Genomic DNA, 22567 nt, shown 5'->3' with positions numbered 1-22567 from the left:
GTTTCTATGTGAGAGTTCAGCCACTTAGATAATAGCTCGCCTCGCCTATTTGCTTTTTGCCAGATATAGAAATTGCTCCTACCTAAGCTGATAAGGCCTTTCAAAATATTGGGAAACAGCCAGAGGTGTAGTGACCACAGAATAAAGTGACATGCCATTTAAGCCTTAAGTAATACAAAACTGATTGAATATGAAATAATGTTTATGTGTTGTTCATTTCTGAAAGAAAATGTAACAGACAAAATATGACAAAAAAAGAAGCATGAAACATAAAATGTCCTATCAACCCTAGTGAAAATTAATTTGAGCAACCGTCTTTAGTTCCTGCTTGAAACTAAAACAGACTTCCAAACCACTGGGCAACAATATTACCAATATTAACTATTTTTTTTTCTTTTTATTTAAATTAAGGAGAAAACTTACTGTAGTAAAAACTAGAACAGCATCCAATGATGAATATATCAAATTGAACATTCAAAGAGGCAAACTGACGGCTTTAGGACCCTGACGTCACTCTCCTTCAGGAAGAGGGCGTCGGCCGGCGGAGGAGGAAGGTGCTGAGCCTGGTGAGCCGCTCGCGCAGTGACGCGTACAACCGCGAGGTCCAGACATCGGCGCGAGCGATGCGAGTCAAGGGTTGCGAGGAAACAGACTAGACAGAAACGCTTCTGCCGGGTATCGTCTTGTTTCAGCGGTGTGAAGAGAAACACGGTGCAGTGAGCATGTCGGTGCTGGCTCTGCAAGAGTATGAATTCGAGAGACAGTTCAACGAGGACGAAGCTATCCGATGGATGCAGGAGAACTGGTGAGGCTACACTGTAACGTTAGCGCCCTGTTTTTAATCCCATACAGCGGTGAACGGTTTGTCTACTGCACATTCAATGCGCGGCGCTCGTGCTAAATGTGAATATAGCTTATAACATACATCCGCCTCGTTTACCGGGATTAAACCTGACCGTATCCTCTTACATCAGGCTCCGTGTCATCATCCGCAAATTACTGATGGTACTTCGTAAAATGAACAAATTCACGCAGGCCTTCAGCCGCGTGCGAATACGCTGCTCTGCCACATTTCAGTCTGTCTGCTATCGTTGGATACTACAAGCTGCATCTTTCATGAGCAGGATTTGTCCTTGAATTCCTGTGATTTATTCTCCCGGCATTACTGCCGCGATAGTGTTGTAAAGGTCATCCATTCCTCCAGCTGCCATTCCGCTATTCACTCAGTGGGCCAGTATTTTTTTTATTCAGTGATTGATTAGGTTTTTTTTTTTTTTTTTTTTTTTTTTTTGGCCACGGCTGGACACCAGTTATGATTTAATTTTGTCCTTTTGAAATAAATTGCCAGTTCAGTAAAGTAGACTACTGCACATTGTTGTAAGGGCATCTGGTCTGTTAAAAATAAATAAATAAATAAATAAATAAGTAAATATATATATATATATATATATATATATATATATATATATATATATATATATAATGTCCATCACAAGCCTCCAACGTGACAAATGACTTACTTTGTCCAATAAATTTCCTATGTAAACAAAAACAAGGCTTTGCTTTAAATAAAATGCTTGAACTATTAATCGCCTATCAAAATTGTTGATGTTTCATTTTCGATTTATTGCGTGATTGTATAATAACCCAATTCTGTCAGCTCTAAACAGCAAGTTTTGGCAAAGGAAAGAAGATACAATCCTGATTGACCAAAAACATAGCCACTACGTAAGAGCTAAGAGAGCAATTGTAGCAAAAGCCTTTTTATACAAACCTAATTGCAATGACTGATAAAGAATCAGAAAAAGGGACAGTTTCCCTATAAATCAAATGTGTTTTCTGCCTCTGGCTGTACCTCTACAGATATTTTACTTTCCAAGCACCTTGTGAGGGTAAAAAATGAGCAGTGTAACCAGCTGCTCTCTAGTGAGTCTCTCCTCCTCCAACATTAACTTTGGTTCCTCTTGGACAGTCCTTGCTCTGCTTTGTGAGCTTGGCTTTGCATCACAGGACACAGTTCCCCACTTGTTGCAAGTACTGTTAGAGTGACCCTCCAGCTTGCAGCTGATCTGCAGAGCAGAATGACTGTTGTAGCCAACAGCAGGACGAGCTCCTCTCTGGGGAAGCAGCTGAATACTTTTTTAAGGTTGCTACATCAGCAGCCTGACCACCAAATCTAGAGGATAGGGAAAACATGAGGCAGGAAGCAGTGACTGAATTTTCAAAATAAGAGTGAGGAGGTTTGTCCTTAAACTACCCTGTACTGGTAGAGGATGCTGCAAATTATGGGTACATAACTTGAAATCACCCTCTGGCATTGTTGGACATTGGTAAGAAGCATCAATATTTAAAATGTGTCATGGTTTACCCAGGGTGGTGTCTGCCAGGCTTTGCACAAACTGCAACATTATTCTAGACTGAAATTTCTCTGTTGCTGCTAACGGATGAGTAAATATTGCTTTGTGGCTGTGTGCACTCATGTATTTCATTTGTAGGCCATGTGCAGGTCCACCCACCCATCTTTTGCATGAGTTCATTGAGGGTCATTATTGTTCAGGACCACGCCAGGTTGAGCAAGAAATGGTTCCAAGCAAAACAAAATGACTCATGCGTAAAGTTACTATGAGCTTGATTCAATGGCACTGGGTTTTTAGAAAGCAGCGCACAGTTTCCATCTGTTTGAACCGCCTGTAGAAAGGCCACATTTAGCAAATTACTTTTCAAGCAAATTTTCCCTGAGTTGTTGGAATGAGTCTTAGAACAGTTTCATTCTTATTCAGTGAAATTAAACCACCGTTTGTGCATGTGTATGTGTGTGTGAGAGAGTGAGAGACAGCATGGGAGCAGTGTGTAGGAGCTGTCCATACCCTGGTACTGACAACGGACCAATAACATTCATCTTCTGATGTCTGCTGACAGAGCATTAGCCAATCACATTGCAGCTGATCTGTGATGACCCCTCTCTGCTATTCCTGTAGTGGAAGATGTCAAACAGGGCCAGTGCACACGGCTAAGGGAGAAATAGGGACTTTATAAGTTGTTTATAGCATTTATAGCATCAACTGATAAAGGGTGATGTGTTTTTATGGCTTAAGGGTGAGATAGAAGAAACTCTTTTGAAAGCATGTGACTTGGGAAAAATGTTTATGTTTAATGGTTAACTTAGTGCAACACTTGAAGGGAAATATTTTCTGTCACACAATGACTTTACTCTAATTTGCAGTGTTTGCTTTTGTGTATTTATTCTGTCAAATGTGCAAATGTAAACTAAAATCAGTCTGGGGTACATAATAATCAAAATCATGGGTCACTTAGCATTAAGGTTAGATATTAACATGTAGTTTTATAAATGTAGAAAGAAAAGGTAAATATACTGAAGGCTATTGCATGTCACTTTTTAGCAGATAGTAAGATGCTAAATAGTCTTGTAATATGTGGTGGCATCATGTTAGATGTTGATATGATTGTGGGGGCATTACAATCACCACAAACAAAACAAAACAAAAACGAACAAACATCCATCCGTCTGAGGGCTGGAGCCTATCGCATGATGCAGGGTACAACATGGACAGGGCCACAATAGGGTCAACACTGAAAATCAGACACATTCACACCTATGGCTAATTTAGAATCACTAATTAATCTAAGATGCATGCCTTTGGACTATGAGAGGAAGCCAGACTTTAAAAAAATATATCTTTTTAAAAAACTAACTGCTAATAGTCTTTGTTTGTTTTGAACCAAAATTTTAGCACTTGTTCATATCTGTCAAGTGCTGTAGACAGCGTTTGATGTATGCTACCTAAAAACGGCACTTGAGCAGTGTATCCTCAGCCAAGGCCAATGCTTTAGTTAGCAATTTGTAAGTCAGTTATTCAGATTCACAGTGAAGCTGAATGGGTCCTTTCTTTGCTCCATCTCTCTGTACCAAGCTTCAACAAATACAGCTTGGTAGTTTTTAGTTCATCTTGTTGACAGACAAGCAAATGGCAAGAATCACATATGAATTCTTGCTTGGCTCTCATCAGTCGTGTTTGACTACAAGACAAGGAGGATCCCTATTGATGGATGTGAATTGGGAATTCAGACACTAAAGGTAAGGCAAATGTACCATATATTTAAAATTGGAAATCACAATAAATGTTAATTCTGCATAGAATTCAATAGGCTAAAGAGTAGACACATGTGTTTTATAAATGCATGTGTGCATGACAGAGGACTCATTAATAAAGCATGTAATTGGCCTTGAAGTTGATAACATCCTTAGGGTGTGACTGTTGCACATAGTTATGTCATAGTGTTGATGATAAGATGTAAAAACTAGGGGTGGGACTCGATTAAAAAAATTAATCGAATTAATTAGAAGCTTTGTAATTAATTAATCAAAATTAATTGCATTTTAATCACATTTCAGTATTTAACATGACAAATATTAATTTAAGTTTGGTTGATGAATGAATCAATACACATAAGCTTAAACTTCAAAATCTTGTTTATTTTCCCACCGGTCTACTACACAGACCAGCGAAGGGCGGAAGTGCTCCTGCGATAAGCAAACTCCTGAAATTAAAGTTAAGCATCATACCCGAATAGACCCTGAATTTGGACATTGTGCGTCGATATAATCTGTATGCCTGGAATTCGTGCACTGAGAAACGTTCCACAGTGCAAAATTGCTCCGTAATTAATTAATCCAAATTAACGCGTTAAAGTCCCACCCCTAGTAAAAACATGTCTAAAACAATTTTGGTGTAAGACAGAACCAAAGATATCTTAGAACAGAATTCATTATACATAATATACACCGCTAAAAAAAAATTAAAGGAACACTTTGAAAACACATCAGAACTAAATGTGGAAAAAAATCATGCTGGATATCTACACCAGTATGGACTAGGTAATATGTTAGGAATGAAAGGATGCCACATCACCTGATGGAAATGAAAATGATCAACCTACAGTCAATAGTATCAATTCCTTCATCCTCCAGGAACTGCCTGCATACTCTCAATGCATATTGATATTGTTCCACCCAGGACCCACTGCACCAGCACAGGGTTGGACAATGGGTCCAAGAATTTCATTCCAGTTCCTGGTGGTCAGGATGCTGTTGCCTAGTCTGCAGAGGTCTGTGCCCCTCCATGGATATCCCTCACCAGATCATCACTTACCCACCACCAAACCAATCATGTCAAATGATGTTACACATCAAATGGCTTCTCCAGACCATTTCAGGTCTCCTCTTTGAAAAGCACAGGGCACCAGTGGTGGACCTGCCAATTCTGTTATTCTATAGCAAATGCCAGCTGGGCTCCACTGTGCCAGGTAGTGAGCACAGGGCCCACTACTATCGCCTCATACTACCAGTAGTGACACTGACCCTAGCCAAATGCAAAACTAGTTAAAAAACAGTCAGAAAAGATCAGAAGGGAAAATGTGAGTGGCCTCCACTTGTAAACCCATTCCTGTTTTGGAGGTTGTCTCATTGTTTTCCCTTCAGTGTACCTGGTGTTAATTTCATTAACACAAAGCACCTGAAACTGATTAACAACCGCCTCTGCTAGTTAACTGAACAGATCAATATCCCAGACGTTTAACTGATTTTTATGCTATAGTCTGATGAAAAGGTGTTCCTTTAATTTTTTTGAGGAGTGTAAGTTACACTGTATTGTTTCCTAATATTTCCCTATACTGTATTCTCACTGTCAAATGTGGAAAATCATCAGGTCTTGACAGTCAGTATGTTTTAAGCAGAATGTATGCTAACTTAATCATGAATCACATTCTTTGGCTATTTTATATTATTATGTCGATGAAGTAACTTAACATATTATTTTTAATGTAGCCACTGTAGCCTCTTTTAATTTGTATAATTGAATGTGTGACACATGAAAAAAAAATTTTTTTTTGTTTCATGTCTAGCCAAGTCCGAGCTAAAGTAACCCCTCTGTTTAAAACATCAAGACATAAGCGTACGTTGTTATATACTGTGTGTGCGCGTCATTGTTTTGCAGGGATGAGTGGAGACTGGTGCACTGATCTGATGTCTTCGCTGGACACTCAGGAGACAGCTCAGCATTGTAAAAGCATTGTAAATAAGGAAGTGGGTTCTAGAACTAGGAAGAGGAGGAAGAACTGAACACAGACCTAAGTACTGTGTGGTAACATCAGCATCATTTCTTTTCTAGGCCAAAATGTATTCAGTACCATATAAACTTAAATATCACAGGGGCAGGGTGTGTTCATTCTGCTTTTTAACAGATGGCAACGTTTGTCTGATTTGACTGTGTTGATGAAATTATGGCGCACAACCCAAATTTATCAGTGATCAAATAACACTAGGCTCTCTACAAAATTGGAAGACTGGGAAATAAACTCCTTTCTTTACTTCAGATAATGACTCCCACTTTTTTCAGGAGTGTCAGCATCATGTTGCATCTGGGATCTGGAGTCAGATACATTCCTCAGCTTGATCATATTAATACAAGCAAATCTTCTCTTCCTCTCAGTTCCTTGCCCCCTAACACTCAAGTTCAACACACCTCACTTAACATAGAGAGAGCCTCGTGCGGTGCCTGACTTTATATGCAGTGCTTTTATTAACATGACTTTGCAAACTGCATTTTCTTTGACATACAATTGTTTAACATGTCCACCATCACATTGTTTTTAATAAAGGCTTTTTTAAAAACACATGCATGTTTTTCTGTATTTGTTGTTTCAGCTAGTGCTCTAGTTTTGATAGATGACAGTGCATCCAGTCTAATAATGTGGTAATATTTGGACTGCAGTCTTGGGCTATTGTACCTGGAGTGTTGCTGCACAGAACTGCTAGGTTATCACTTCAGATGAACACACGCTCTTCCAACGTATATTAAAATCCCAGTTGTGATCCAGTGTGACGGATAAAATCTGCTGCATCTCAAAATTGCCTGATTATATGTTAAGATTGCTTACTATCCAAAAACGGCATGTTGTTATTATTAGTCAGTGTTATACACACACCTTCAACCTGCTGACTCACTCTGCACTCTCACAAACGTCATCATTCTTCATTACCATGCAGGTTGTTTGGAACATTATGCTCTGTTTTTGAAAAGTCTCTTGTGTAGATAGCAATCTCATGAGTTTCTGCACTTTTGAAGGATCTCTGCTGGTTTTGCTCTGAACTGATAACATGGATTGCATGATCCTAAAAAACTGCAGGGAGAATGAATAATGAGATCTTTGTTTGTGGTCTGACTGTTAATGTTTCTTCCCAGTATTTATATGATTCATTTGCTGTTGCATTGTAAATATATTTCTATAGTAAAATAATAATTTTTAGCCTTTGCCTTTATGAAGCGTTCATGAACTTTTCTTTGTTCTATCAGTAGCATTGTCTTTTCTTTTTAGCTAACCATTTGGTCAGTGAGCTGTCTTAGCTCACTGACTAATCTTGAATATCACGTTTCTGGAACTTGATAAGTTTGGGGAGATAACTGTCTTCCCTCTTAAGTTTCATGTTACCTATTTAGTCCAAGTGCAGCCCTGCCCATTGTTTCACAGTTCTCAAGCCCTATTATGGTATGGATGAGACTAGTAGACTTAAAAATGACATGACATTGTGCTTACAGGACTGTGCAAAGGTCTCGAGCCACCCCTCATGATTTTGTATCGTAAATGGAAAATTACTGAAGCCACTAGCCTAAGTAAAATCTGTGCTTGTTTCTATTTTTTTCTTGAAATAATATATGCATTTGTGTATATTCAGTTAGGCAACTTCAAAAAGATTGATTATTCAAGGCAATGCAGAAGATGTGAATATGGTTATGGCAGAGCATCTTATTTTTGTTTTAGATTATTTCCTGCTGTAAGTAAATGCATGCTGCTGCCTTTATAACAAGAGCAGCACATGGTGATGCTGATCATTCCTGACCATGTTAACCCAGAATCTGCCCCAGGCTTGATGTTTGCTAGGCCTATTTTCTTCTCACCACTGGTGAGGCGAGGTGGAGATATGGGCTGACTCCTCAGAAACTGATGTCTGCCTGGGGTGTTGCTGCGCTCTTGTTTCACTTTCAGTTTTCATTAGGCTGACAATGAAAAGCTTAAATGCAAGCAAAAAGAGCAATTCATTTTACAGCCATTTTATATACACTGAGTTACTCTGCAAGCCACTGAAAATAAATTACAAATTACTGTGTGATGTAAAGACTGAACATTGGCATAGGTGAAACACACCCAGTTGGCTGTCTTGTCATTTTGTTAGCAGACCCTCAGATGGACATTAGTCAATAGTTGGTGTTTGGTATCTTCTCTGGTGCATTGCAGCTTTTCTTGAGTGGTTACCTCAAATGTGAATATAGGCTGATTGGACTGATCTTCTCTCTCTCTGCAGTTAAAGGAATATGCGTCTTGTCACCTTGTACTTGGTGGCGTCTGTGTGTTCCAATGGAAACAGATTTAGGACCCCTTGAGAACATGGCCAAACTGGTGATGCAATCCACAAACTAACGTTTGGATGCCATCTTGTCCTTAAAAAAAAAAAAAAACTCCTACAACTGTTTTGTCTGTTATGTAATAAGCATCATAGCTTCAGCATAATTGTTGTGTGATAATGTGACTGTTAATTCTTGTAGTTAAAAACAAAAATACTTGAAAATGTCATAATTACTCAAATATCAGCCAATGTTGATACTGGCCTGTTGGCACTAATTTTGCATTTATCAATGGGAGTGGCTGATGTTTCTCTGTTTTTTGCTCTGGCTAGTCCTCAATGATATTGGAAAGTTGAAAGACAGATATAGTTAGCGCTGCTGCTTCACAGCAAGAAGGTCCTGGGTTCGAATCCATCATCTCCCCGTGTCTGCGTGGGTTCTCTCCAGGTACTCCAGCTTCCCACAGGCCAAAGACATGCAGTTAGTGGGGTTAGGTTTGGTTAATTAGTGAGTCTAAGTTACCCCTAAGTGTGAATGTGAGTGTGAATGGTTGTGTGTTTCTCTGTGTTAGCCCTGAAACAGGGTGTACCCTGCCTCTCGCCCTGTGGCGGCTGGGATGGGCTCCAGCCCTTCTGCGACCCTGAAAAGGATACGTGGAAAAAATTGGATGGATGGATGCAAACAAAAGAACAAAAAAAAGAAACTGTTGGCCAGATTTTAAATATTGCTATCATATCAGCCCAGAATTTCACAGTTGTTGCATCTCCATTCAAAATTAAAGCCAAAGCTTCCCATAACAAAGATGCTGTATTTCACTTCAGAAAATACTTCAGACTGTAATTCTTAAAACCCATTTTATGACTGGGACATCCATTTGAGGATAAAAATATGTTGCTAATCAGAGAGAATAGAGGAGTAAAAATCACCCCTCAGGACCAGGTTTCAAGTGAGGTTATTAGTCCTCAGAATGCAGCATGAGAGTCAACTTCATATTGATTTATTTTACAACCCTTCATCCTGCATCTTGTTCCCAGGTTGAGAGCAGTGGGTCTACAGTATAGGGACATGATCATACACATTGATATGCCAGTTAGTGCAGTGCTGTACTATGCAAAACTTCCCTGAAACAATTTGTTTTGCCTCTTAGATTGGGCATGACTAATTATGTTCTTCAGCACTGAAAATAATTTCCACAGACTGGCTTTAAACTGATACATTTTCTGGAGATCCAAAATAGCAGTTTTACAAAAATGATAAAAACTCCATGAAGTAACTGTGACTGTTGGACATGCTGCTAACTGAACTGTACATGCATGTGGGTGATTTCTGGATGATGACAGGTTATTATATAATAGCTAGGTTGTATTTACAGCACCTCATGGTCTTGTTTATTCGTCTTTCTGCTCATGTGCTCTTTGGCACAGTTACTCTTATTGCCTTTCCTATAAGATACAGAAAGTGCTGCCAAGGAGTAGAGTTAACTGTCCTAAACTGAAATGAAAGATTGGAAGTGTGTGCACGCATACACACTTTTGCTGCATATGTAGCTGCATATTGTCTTTGTGACATAGTGCACACACAGTTAGACACCAGCTCACTGTCACAGGCATGCAGACTCATCCTCAGACTGCAAACACAGGATTACATAAGAGGTGAAATCTCTTGGACCAGCTAATACAGATCCAAGTTTCACAGCAGGTTATCCAGCAGCTTTATACAACACTGTCCGTGGGGGAGGGGATGGCCAATGGGATCAACATTCTTGTTATAATGTGTGCTGTACTAAAGAAGCTAGTACACAGGTCACCAAAAACTACATAGATAAGGTTCACCCCCCACTTGTTGCAGTATGCTGTCATACTTCAAGTTGATGTCTAGACCTAGTAGTTGACTATAAAACTTTGTGTTGGGTTGGATGGCTTTTCTGTCTTTCCTGTTAGTCTCGTTTGAAGTTAGGCTATTCAACTTTTACAGGATAATGAACAACATTTTTATTTGAACATAGTGCCAGTGGACACCTCCAGAGTTTTGGTTTGTTGGATGTTGGATCTTGAGTATTCTATCAGAAATAGGTTTAAACTAATGTATTCGGCATTTGGCAGCAATTAGAGAGCCAACACCCAGCATCTGACTCTAATAACAGTTACCAGAGGAAGAGATGCAGCGATGCCTTATTGACCTAAAGGAGCAGCTCTTGCAGACTGAATATACACGTCTTTTAAGTCGCTGGATTTCTTGTATATTAATATACTACTATAGGTACATGTAGTAGGGGCTCTGCAGTCATAGATTTCAGTTAATTTCAATGTTTTTTACCACTAAGCTAGTGCTTCTTACTCTCATTTAGATGAAAGCCAACCTTGGAGCAAGAAAGAAATCGCTGCTGATTCTGTTACTGCTCTGTGCTGATCCTTCGCAAAAGAGCTCTGACTTTGTACTTTTTCATTTGTGCTGCCTCGGCCCACTTTGACAAACGGCAGAGTCAGGCCTATTGCCACATCCTCTAAATATATCGTCCTGTGTACACAGTCAAAGTGAAAAATGGTAATTCTAATCTTTTTTAAATTATCATTTGTATTTTATAGGGCTTCCCCAGACCAGAGATTTCTCTTGCAAACAAGTGGTTGTTATTTTGTACAGTTTACTATCTTAATTCATTTATTAAATTATAATTTGGAGGTGGTAATAGAACATGCCTCCAGAACTGAGGAAAAATACAAAACTGCAATAATGAGTCTTTGACATATAAACTTTAAACGCACACACACAAAATGAGCCAGCTCTTAAAGACACTGGCAAAAGCAGCAACAAATCACCAAAGACACTTTCTTATGCGAGTAGCTGTGCTACGTTGCTAACATTAGGCTACTTGGATGTTTTAATTTTTTTGTCTTCCTGCAACCGACTAAGTAATCAGTTTTGGGCAACTTAAGATTTTTCTTATTCAACTTGCAAGATGACAGTGTTCACCCCCACAGAGCAGGGCTTATCAGAGACTACCTCCAGAATTTGGGAGTGGAGAGGATGGAATGACCTGCCTGCAGTCCTGACCTCAAACCCATTGAACACTTGTGGAATCAGCTTGTGCATGTTATCCGTGCCAGAGTGACTGACACAACCACATTGGCTAACTTGTGACAAATGCTGGTTGAAGAATGGGATGCCATCCCACAGCTGTGTGTGACTTTATATTTAAAAAAAATTATATAAAAGGTAAAACTCTTTTGCTGATAGTGACAGAATTTGTTGATGCTGTTGATCAAGTATAGTGAGTCATTTTAGTTCTTAAAAATAGTAATAGTTGGTCCTTTTAGCTCTGAAATTATTTGAAATTATAACACTTGTATGTTGGCTTTAATTTATTGATACAAAGTTTACCTTGTTTCATGTAAGTCACACTTGGAAATTTGAATTATTTAGTATTTAAATCCACACATTTAGGTGGAACATACATAACACTGCGAGCTTTGCCAAGCCTGCCTCATGTCTTCATTCAAAAATGGCAGCACATTTACGGAAAAAGCTGCATGCTAGTGCAATATTTGTCACCTGCTGGTTGTGAGAGAGCTCAGAACAGAAAGTGCAGCTTTGATTAGAATGATGCAAACCTTTCTGTCTAACACTTCCTTCTCACCCATTTCAAAATATTATTTATTTTTACATGTCACGGTTCATTTAATGATATTGGACTGAAAAATCTGCCCCTTGTTTGTGAAATTTGTGTGCACAGTGAATTACAAGATGTCCAGTTTAATATTGGTTTGCTTGTATGATGTTTGTAAAGGATTTTTCAGTGTTCATTTATTTAGCCACACAGTTGACGTGAATCATCATCGAGTTCATGGAGAGGAGAGACTTTTGGTTAAATGATGCACTGCAAGGATGTGGTGAAAATGATCTCTTTGGTGCTTAAAAATAATATAATAAACTGATTTTATACCTAAGAGTTGAGATTTGGGATATTACATTTTAATGTGTTTTTCTGTTCTCCTTTCACTACTGCAGCATTCAGACTTTTTCCTGAGCTGATATAGTATGATTGCTTTTATGGCTTCTATGGAAATGCAACAAGGGTGCAGACATAAGACTGTCAGATTAATGTAAAGAGTTAAATGTCTGAGAGAGGCTACAGATTTTGTGAGTGCAGACAGCAGCTGGTGCTTAGGGCCTTTTCAAAGACAACAGCAGGATTTCCGCCTCTTCTCACCATCTCAACCAACTTGTCAGCTTCTACCATGCCCTTAGGACTCTTTCCCTTTAATTTTTTTATGACAGCAATGCTCTTCCAAATATATCACAATATGCTATACACATCTTAAACTTTGACTTAGTGTTCTTGGGGGGTGGGGGGTGAAGCCGATGCAGGAGTGCCTTAAACCTGCATTCTTTCAAATGGCCAGCAGGGGATGGCTCCACTGGTTGTGAACATACATGTGATATGTGCACATCTGCATGTGCCCTAAAAGGAGGAGCACAAGCTTTCTTAAGTGAATTATCAAAATAATTATGGAGCATCTCCTCCCTCTGCAGTGAGTCTTTCAGTCTGTGGACGAACTTCAGCTTCAGTGTCTCGGACTGTAGCTGGTACTCCTTGTTCTGCTCTGCAGCCTCTGGGAGCTCAGTGCAGCAGCATATGAAGCAATGGTCCACCTGCTGCAGTTTATGGTTAGAATACACTTCAGCTTAGAGTAGCTATTGAGAGCATAAAGAGGTCTACTGCTGCAGTCCGAGATGATGATAGTGAAGTCTGACCAGGGGACGGAAATGACGACCTGTCAACCAATCCTGCCAGTAGGGCTGGTGCTAGCTGGTTATCAGCAACGAAGCTTTCCAAATAAGAGAGAGGGGTTTTTCTGTTAGTAAACTAAACATTGATGGCATTGAAAATATGAAAAAATAAATAAATAAAAATGCCCAAATCAGACACCAGATTTACCTGGCATTTAAGTGTGTGGCAGCAGTGTGGGAAACACTTCGTTGCAAGTGTCCCCTGTTCACACAACAAATCAGTCAATTATTAGTTGGGTTAATACAAATAAAATGCCACATGATGACAAGTGCTTGGTGCTTTAATGCTTTTAAATTATTATTATTTTAATTTCATTTTTGCTTAATAGATTTCATAAAAGACTATTTAAAATCAAGCCTCTGTAACTTACCAAACTGTGACCACTGGTGACAGACATGGCAATTACAGAAAAAGGGCTGGGGAACAGGTCCTGATTGTTGTTTGTGCTCATGCAATCCAGCCTTCTTTGAGTCGCTGGGTGAGGTGCTTGGGATGCTCCATCTGGTGACTCCATCGTCCTACTGGGTGACTTTAACACTCATGTGGGCAACAACAGTGAAGGGGCATGACCGGCTGTTCTGAATTCAAGTGGTGTTCTGTTATTTGACTTCTGTGTAAACAGCAATGGCAAAACGACACAGTTTTCACTAAAAACGCTCTTGGGGCCTAAGTCTGAGGCCATGGTCCTTAGCTGGAAAAGGGTGGAGTGCTCTCTCCAGGTCAGGGACGAGTTGCTGCCCCAAGTAGAAGAGTTTAAATATCTTGGGGTCACTGGTGAGGGGAGTGGGAGATTGACAGATGGATCGGGGCTGCGGCTGGAGTGATGTGGACAGTTTGTCATGGTAAAGAGAGGGCTGAGTGTAAAAGTGAAGTTGTCAATTTACTGATCAATCTACGTTCCCGCAATCACCTATAGTCACAAGCTTTGGATAGTGACTGAAAGAACGAGATGATAGATACAAGCAGCGGAAATGAGCTTCCTCAGACGGGTGGGTGACCTCGCCCTTAGAGATATGGTGAAGAGTGCAGTCATTTGAGATGGGCTCGAAGAGTAGGGCCACTACTCCTCCACATCGAAAGGAGCCAGTTGAGGTAGTTAGGGCGTCTGACTAGGATTCCTCCTGGGTTCATCTTGGTTGAGGTGTTCCGGGCATGTCCTACTCAGAGGTGGCCTCGGGTCAGACTCAGGACATGCTGGAGAGATTATATCTCTCGGCTGGCTTGTGAATGCCTCGGTGTTCCCCCAGAGAAGGGGAGAGGGAGGTCTGCATTTCTCTGCTCCGGCCCCGGAGAAGTGGAAATGGATGCATGGATGGATGGATTAATGGGTCAGGGCCAAGGACTGAAAATGAGTGGAAAAACCTGTCAGTGTCCAAGAAAAAAAACTTCAGGAAGCCTGGAGAGCTGTCGCTCAAGATCTTTTTAAAAAAATTACAAGAAAATCTGACTCCTTGGAAGCAAAATATATCGAAATGAGGGGTGGCTCAGTACTTTTACACATTAATGTAACACAGTAATATAATTTAAAACGTGAAATATAGTTTGACAACATTAACCTTGATGGACTAATGGCCATATACTAGAACAAGCAAGGCTGTGGTAGCAAAACCCCTGAATGTATTAAAGTTAAGTGTGTTTGATGGCTTTAAGCATTCATTTCTTTGACCTTTAACCTTTAACCTTGGATGGCAGTACACTGAAGGGGAATGCTGAGATTGTTTCTCCTCTGCAATCCCCTCCAGCCACTCCACAGTATGTAGGCCACTGTATTGTGTGTTGCTCTGTTTCCCCCACCTTCCTGTGTAGTTGAGAAACAGTGATGTCATTCTGCAGTCCAACCCTGTTGTCATTCTCTGAATGCAGCTGAATTTGACTTTGACATGTTCATCCTTTGTGGTCTCAATCATTTTCTGGGTTTTCTGGAAGAACAGTTTGGCAACATACTTTATTGCTGAACCCCAACAATCATTGATGTCCGCGTCCTTTTGTTTTTATCTTTACCATCTTGCCTTTTTTTTTTTCTTATTTTTTTTTATACAATTATGATGGGAAAACTTAATTGTTAATGGAAAACGGAATTCCACACACCAGAACGCTCCTTGAAAAATATTTAATCTAAACAGACCTTACAAAGAAGTGCCGTTTCGGGCCAACATGCCCTTCTTCAGAATTAATGAGTCAGTGCAAAGCACATGTTTGTATATCCGCCCACTCTTAAGGTGGTAATACAATTGTGATTGCTCAATGACCTAATATGGAAAAAGAAGGGGGAGGGAATCACACAAACAATCATAGTTAGTTGCGGTGAATTAATAAAGCTAAAAACTTTAACTGTTCATATACAATCCTAACATGTGCTATACAAACTGGAAAGGTCTTGAAAGATTAATAAATATTAAGGGCTAATCACAAGGACATAAGGATACATATATAACAATAGATAAATAAGAGTCAAAAAATTGAAAGACAGTGTACATCAAAAATGGAATTAAGGCACAAATATTCTATGATATGACAATGAACAAATGAAACGACAATGAACAAATGAAACGATGATGCAACACCATAAACTGAAATACTAAAATACTAAAATAGGAGTGGCAAAGAATGATGACCAAACATGAAAATTTACAGAAAGGGTCTCAAATCGAATTCTTCATATAGACCATAAGGAGATAAAGTGTTAAGGGTATATATCCAATATGCTTCTTTCTTAAGTAAGAGAGAATTAGTATTGCCGCCACGTTGCAATGGTTTTATGGCTTCTATGCCACACTAATGTAAAGAGGATACATTGTGTGAGGCCTGAGTAAAATGAATTGCAACCGAGCTTTTATTATCATGATTACGGATATTAGAGCGATATTCTGATATTCTAGTTTTCAACTGTCGTGCGGTCTTACCAATATAGGCCAAACCACACGGGCATTTAAGCATGTATATGACGTTAGTGGTTTGACATGTAATGATGCCCTTAATTCTATAGGGTTTGCCTGATCGTGGGTGATGAAAAATACTGGTTTTGTGAGTAAAGTTACATTGAGTACAGATGGTATATCACTGAGGAAATGACTGGGTTTTTGGAGGCAGGATCTAACTAAAACGTTTCTCAGATTAGGGGGTCTCTTATAAACAAAACTGGGTGGTGCATGTAAAGATTGGGTGGGCGGATATATAATCATGTGCTTTGCATTGACTCATTAAGTCTGAAGAAGGGCGTGTTGGCCCGAAACGTTGTAAGGTCTGTTTAGATTAAGTATTTTTCCAGGAGAATTCTGGTGTGCGGAATTCTGTTTTCCATTGGTTCTTCGTTTTTTCCTGCACCCTTTACTTTGGATGTGCGTGTTCTATTAAAACTTAATTGTTGCATTTTTTTTTCCAGTGTGGAGAGATGGAGAATAAAGAGTTGATACACTGTGTGATAGTTAAAGTATTTATTTGAAATAGAATTGATTAAATTTGAAAAGAAAATGATAATCTGCAACATTGGGGTCACTGATCTCACAAGTTTTTAATAATTTAGCATTGGTTGAGACATAACCGCTAACCTACATGCACCTAACCTGACTGACTCTCTTACACAGTTCTGCTGTAACAACATTACAAAGTAGGACCCTGAAATTAGCAGCAAGTTAATTCACTATTTTTTGTGACACAGATGTGACAGAATCAAAGCCCTATAAATATTATCTACTCAGTGTCACAGTTATATAGTGACTAAGGATGCTTTTTCCTGTTTGTCTAGCTGCGCTCCTGATCAGCAAAATTAAGTGTTGTTGTCATTGTGTTCAGCTGAGGCAGAAGAACAGGTTTGTTAACATGCCATGGTTCTGTGAGAGATGTTTGACAGTGTCAGCACTATAAGTTAAACCAAATATTTGACTATCCTGCTGCTTGTTATACCATATATCACAATTTAATTGGTGGTCCTGTTTAGAGGCTTAATTTGACTTTTATATAATAAAGCACTGAACACCTGGGGCTTTAAAAAAGTCAGCATTATGTTGTTGTCTTTGTATAACCTCTAAATAAAAGCACAAACATCACTGAACTGAAATATCAATCCTTGGGCTACTTTTGCTCAGCTAATTAATCCCAGACCTATTGGTCAAACTCCAAGAGTGCTTATTTCCTGGTCAGTGTGCACCGTCCTCTGACAGCAAACCCGATGCTTTTATTTTTTTTAATGTTTCCAAGGTTGGTCATATTTCTTTTTTCCAGCATCATCCTGCAGTTACATGCACGTCTCTACTTCTGGGCATTTAGTATCCTACTCTCAGTGAAATGCCTGACTCATTGAAAATTGCTATCTTACCATCATAAGGTTTATTTTCCCCAAGGTTTCCATAAGGGTTGTTTTAGTGGCTATGCTGTTCCAAACGGTAACTCTGCTGTCTGTCCAATAGAGCAGATAGTTTTTCGACAAAGCTGGTTTAGTCTTTTCTTTTTTTCTTTTTCGGCAGCATGACTCAGTCTTCTTTTGGCCCTATTCAGCATCTGTCAAGTCAGACTGCCTGCACCTTGTAACTGTGCTGAGTGCTGAGAAATGCTTTTCTTTAGATTCAGTTGAGCCAGGTGGTGTTTCAGCATGCCCCCCACCTCATGTTTCACAACAGTGATCACTGACAAGTCAATTAATGCAAACAGCGATTGCAGTTGGAACTGGACTCAGATCATTAAATCATGAGCCACTGCATGTGAAGTCAGTGTGTTCATGTGTTAAATGGCATACTTTAGCCTTTTTTTCCCTTTCATGAGAATACCTTCTTGACAGCCACTCTTCCAATGAGACCATTTCTGATGAGTCATCAGCAAATAGTAGATGGATCAACTGAAAGGCCAGATGCTCGCAGGTCCTGTGTCAGGTCTTTGCTGGTGCTTTCCCTTTTTTTGTAAGGACATGACTTTCAGATACTATTCATCTTCTGAGGATACTTCTTTAGGCTGGCCACTTCTTTTGTCCTCCAGTTGTCCAGTTTCCTCAAATCTTTTAAGGATACACTGTGCACCATGCAGAGATATGCCAAGTTTTTGGCTAGGAGCTCTTTGGGAATCACCTTGTTGGCGCAAGGTCAAACTGTATTATCTTTGTAATTTTTTTGTCACTTCAACTAAAGAAATGGGAAAAAATGAAGTGTTTTGATAGTAATAAAGTGCCAATAATAAAGATGCAATTTTAAATTGCTTCTTGCCAAGACAAAAAAATGCCCCAAAACAGCCAGTGTCCAAAGAAAAACTTTGAAATGTCTTCAGAAAGCAGATTAGTCTGGCTCCCTGGGAGCAAAACATAAAGAATTGGGGAGACTTTCGCACAGTACTGTATTTTCCCACTATTTTGGTCACATTTGTGGTACTTTATCCCCTTCATTCCTTCCCTATTTGTTGTATTGAACAGTAGCAGAGTCTGTGTAAAGTCACTAAACAGGTCATGTTTTCTCTCTTTTTTGTGCTCACAGGAAGAAGTCCTTTCTCTTCTCTGCGCTCTATGCTGCCTGTATTCTTGGGGGCCGCCATGTCATGAAACAAAGGGAGAAATTTGAGTTGAGGAAACCATTGGTGCTGTGGTCACTCACCCTTGCTGTATTCAGGTAAGAGGGTTAATAAATAATCTTTTTTTAAATAATTTGATATAAATTGACTTTTGTTTGTTCACTCAATAATCCAGTTGATGGCATTATGTGATTCCACATACAAACATTTATCTTGCTTTATTTTCCAAGTGGTTCAGTAGATAGACAGCTGAAACCGTACCATACCGCGCTCGTAGCGGCAGTTACACCCGTTTGCTCCCTTCAGACTTTAGTTCTGTGTTTGTCTTACTTTAAACATGTGGTCAGGGCACAGAATAATTTAGACCTTACTGCTCATTTCTGTTTGTTTTCATTTCTGTAGAGTATGCAGATTTCTCACAGCAGGTGATGTGTTTTTTATGGATCAGTGGAATTCCTTTTCACATTAATGTTGAATGTTGAATTTAATGTTACACAATGTGTAAATGTTGAATTTAAATTCAATATTTGAGAGCTTATAGTCTATTTTAAACCAAATAAGAATGCAGGTTAGCAGCATTATGTTTGGGGGAAGAAAAAGTCTTGATTTCTATATTTAATCATTAAAGCTACAATTGCTACAACTAGTATGGAACTTTGTATGGACGTTGTACTTTAAATACTAATGTATGTAAACATATGGAACCCTGATGCAATGAATGATGCAAGGAGTACCTCCACACTTTACACACTCCAATGATTCCTTATATCTGTGTGTTCTGTCCATGTAGTATATTTGGTGCCATCCGTACTGGGAGTTACATGATGTACATCCTCATGACAAAAGGGCTAAAACAATCCGTTTGTGACCAGAGTTTCTACAACGGGCCTGTCAGCAAGTTCTGGGCATATGCTTTTGTACTCAGTAAAGCGCCAGAACTGGGTAAGTCAAGAACTTTTGATTGCATATCTGATTTTTGTCTACAGTACTGCAGGTACTGCAATACTGTAGTAGTTGCAGACAGCAAATACCTCATATTGCTAGATATGCAAAAGCACATTGGATTGGGATTGCAAAATTAATTCATTAAATCCTGTTGTCAGTTGTAGGATGTGTTCACAGGCTTTGCATTGCTGATTTTAGTGCCTCAGAAAATATCAGGGATCAGCTGGTTTTCCTTTGTAAAATCTTGACAGCTCAACGATAATATTTTATTTCACTGGCTATCCTGTTTGAATATCACTGAACAGCCCAATATTTGTTCATCTTCACTGTTAAAATGTACGCTAAAGCAGCCCCACTTTTTTTTTTTTTCACCATTCTTTTTACAAAGGTTGTATAAATATTTTTATTTTTGCTCATCTTTGTCTTCTTGGTGGCAGAACTCCAGGCCTAAACCTAGAGCAGTTGTTGCTCTCAGCAGGAATGAAGAGTGGCAGACGCTCATTGCCCCCGTTTTCTCTATCTGGCTGATGTCCAAACTAGCATGTTGTGAAAGCTGGAAACTGGAGACTTTAATGACTTTCTCTGTACCTACAATGTACAGAGAGTCATTGTAGAGATTTATAGCCATTTTAACTAAATACCTACATTTAAAGCCAGATTTACTAAGCTAGGGAAATTGGCATGAGTTTGCAATCGCAAAAATGTGCCAGTGAGAGTGGAGAGCCCTGTGGGTGATTTACTATTACACAAAGACACAGCCAGTGCATTTTAGTAATGACTAACACAATCAGCCAAGGACATTGCAAATTAGCTATTTAAAAATGAGCAGACCTGATAAGGTAGCAAGTAATCTACTAACCAATAAATAACTCTTAAGCTTAAGTTTTATGCATGTCTCTCTGAAAAAACAGCAATTTAGATTAATGAGAGGCAGATGAAGGAGACGTAAGCTCTCTGGATAAATCTGACAGCTTAGGTGGACAATGTGAAATGTAACAACGTGGAACACTACAAACCCACTAATACAATATGCATATTAGCAAAGTTCAGTGAACTTCTGCTCTTGTTTCATCAAAATACCACTATTACTGAGGACCAGAAATAAGTGTGGTCCGGCTTTAAAGATTCAGTGTGAGAACTCAGCCAAAGTTTTGCGGCCAGCCATCCACATTCGCCAGTGTGCACTCATTTGGACATCGTCTTCCCCTGTGATTCCAGATAAATTAACACTTACAACTGCAACTATCACAATAAATCGGGTAGAAAATAAGACTTTTTTTTTATAGCATTAATTTCTAAACAACTTGCAGTAAATTGTCTGCTGCAAACCCTCATAAATCATTTTTGCATGATTCATTTGACTGCTCCAAAAGTTTGCATTCTAATAGAGAAATTCTCACAAATGCAATATCGCCAGTTGCCTTTGTCAGTTGCACAATTGACAGTGTCCCACTTTAGTAAATCCCAGCAGTAGCTTTTTAACACTAAAAGAGGGTTTTGACCTGGCACTGACTGTTTGGAAATCTGGCCATTTGGTTTTTTCCTGCTCAGACTGGAGTGTTTGGGGGGGGGGGGGGGGGTTATATGACAGTGAGTATGATTGATCCAGTTAAAGGCAATGACTCAGCATGACCTTGATAAATATGTGACCAGTGTGGCCTTAGTAAATCTCTGATATTGATATTATAGCATGCTGTATTTGTAGCAACTAAGAAGAAAAGTACTTTTAAATAATGATTCTAAAGTCAAATGTTAGGTAAGTCTACTTTGTTCTAATATGACATCTGTTTTTCAGCTTGTTTATTGTAGAGTACTTATCAGCCTTAGCTTTGTTGTGGGTGATAAGTGGTGTAATAAATATTCCTTTTTCTGCCACTTTTGTTTCTGTTTATCATTTTATTGCACGCTAAGTTGTCAAACATAGCAGTGCTTTTCTTTGTGTTCCTACAGCTTTGTGTTTTTACACAGCTCTGCATATTTGAGAGTGATTTGTTTCACAGCCAGTTACTTTTTGTTGGACAAATAACCATGTTCCCTTTTCTACATGCTCTGGTCCTATCTTATCAACTCCCAACTTCCACTATCCTATCTGCAGGTGACACTCTGTTTATCGTCTTGAGGAAACAGAAGCTCATCTTTCTCCATTGGTACCATCACATTACCGTGCTGCTCTACTCCTGGTATTCCTATAAGGACATGGTGGCTGGCGGCGGGTGGTTCATGACTATGAACTACTTGGTCCACGCTGTCATGTACTCTTATTACGCGCTGCGGGCAGCTGGTTTCAAGCTGTCACGCAAGTTTGCCATGTTCATCACACTGACCCAAATCACACAGATGCTGATGGGCTGTGTGGTCAACTACCTGGTGTACTCGTGGATGCAGCAGGGCCAGGAGTGTCCATCCCACATGCAGAACATTGTTTGGTCCTCCCTCATGTACCTCAGCTACTTTGTGCTCTTTGTCCAGTTCTTCTTTGAAGCCTACATCGGCAAGTCCAAATCATCGGCTATGGCTGTCACCAAGAAAAGCGAGTAAAAGATAAATGCCATAAGTACGGGAAGAAGGGAGATAATGAAAAAAGGGAGTTTGAAATTGAGAGTGGGGACCAGTGTCTTGAGAGATGGATGGGCTTAAGTGAGAGAGAGGTGGCATGTAGCCCAGGGATGTGAGAGTCTAGTCGGGGTGGGAGGGTCATGAAATGGTTGGTGTTTGTGTTTGAGCATTACTACTAATGTGCAGGTCTTTAAAAAAAAAAAATAAAGGTCATGTTTCCCCTGAGGGATGCTTAGGAAGCAGCGCCACCATGATCAAAAGCCATCACGAGTTGTGCACATGAAGTTTAAAATCCCCCTTTTTGAATTGATATGTAAAAATTTTTAAAGTCTAAAAGATAACAAAAAGGATAAAATGAACCAAATTT

At 39.4% G+C, this 22567-nt stretch overlaps 1 protein-coding gene across 1 annotated transcript; it reads left to right on the top strand.

The window, feature by feature from the left end:
- Nucleotides 1-661: 661 nt before the first annotated feature.
- On the top strand, nt 662-22567 carry elovl6 (ELOVL fatty acid elongase 6). Its single transcript, XM_030740184.1, has 4 exons — nt 662-805; nt 18666-18797; nt 19490-19641; nt 21740-22567. Exons 1-4 carry the CDS (start codon nt 723-725, stop codon nt 22180-22182), a joined length of 810 nt encoding a protein of 269 aa, XP_030596044.1. The 5' UTR covers nt 662-722; the 3' UTR covers nt 22183-22567.

The sequence above is a fragment of the Archocentrus centrarchus genome, chromosome 10, assembly GCF_007364275.1.
Source record: "Archocentrus centrarchus isolate MPI-CPG fArcCen1 chromosome 10, fArcCen1, whole genome shotgun sequence".
Lineage (NCBI taxonomy): Eukaryota > Metazoa > Chordata > Actinopteri > Cichliformes > Cichlidae > Archocentrus > Archocentrus centrarchus.
Note: the sequence above shows the minus strand (reverse complement) of the source record. Positions and strands in the feature narration are given on the sequence as shown.

Excerpts from the sequence above, each read along its gene's own strand:
- elovl6 (XM_030740184.1), top strand. The coding sequence starts at position 723 with ATGTCGGTGCTGGCTCTGCAAGAGTATGAATTCGAGAGACAGTTCAAC. Across the intron at positions 18,798-19,489 it reads CTCACCCTTGCTGTATTCAG|TATATTTGGTGCCATCCGTA; the intron begins GTAAGAGGGTTA and ends CTGTCCATGTAG. Across the intron at positions 19,642-21,739 it reads CAGTAAAGCGCCAGAACTGG|GTGACACTCTGTTTATCGTC; the intron begins GTAAGTCAAGAA and ends TCCTATCTGCAG.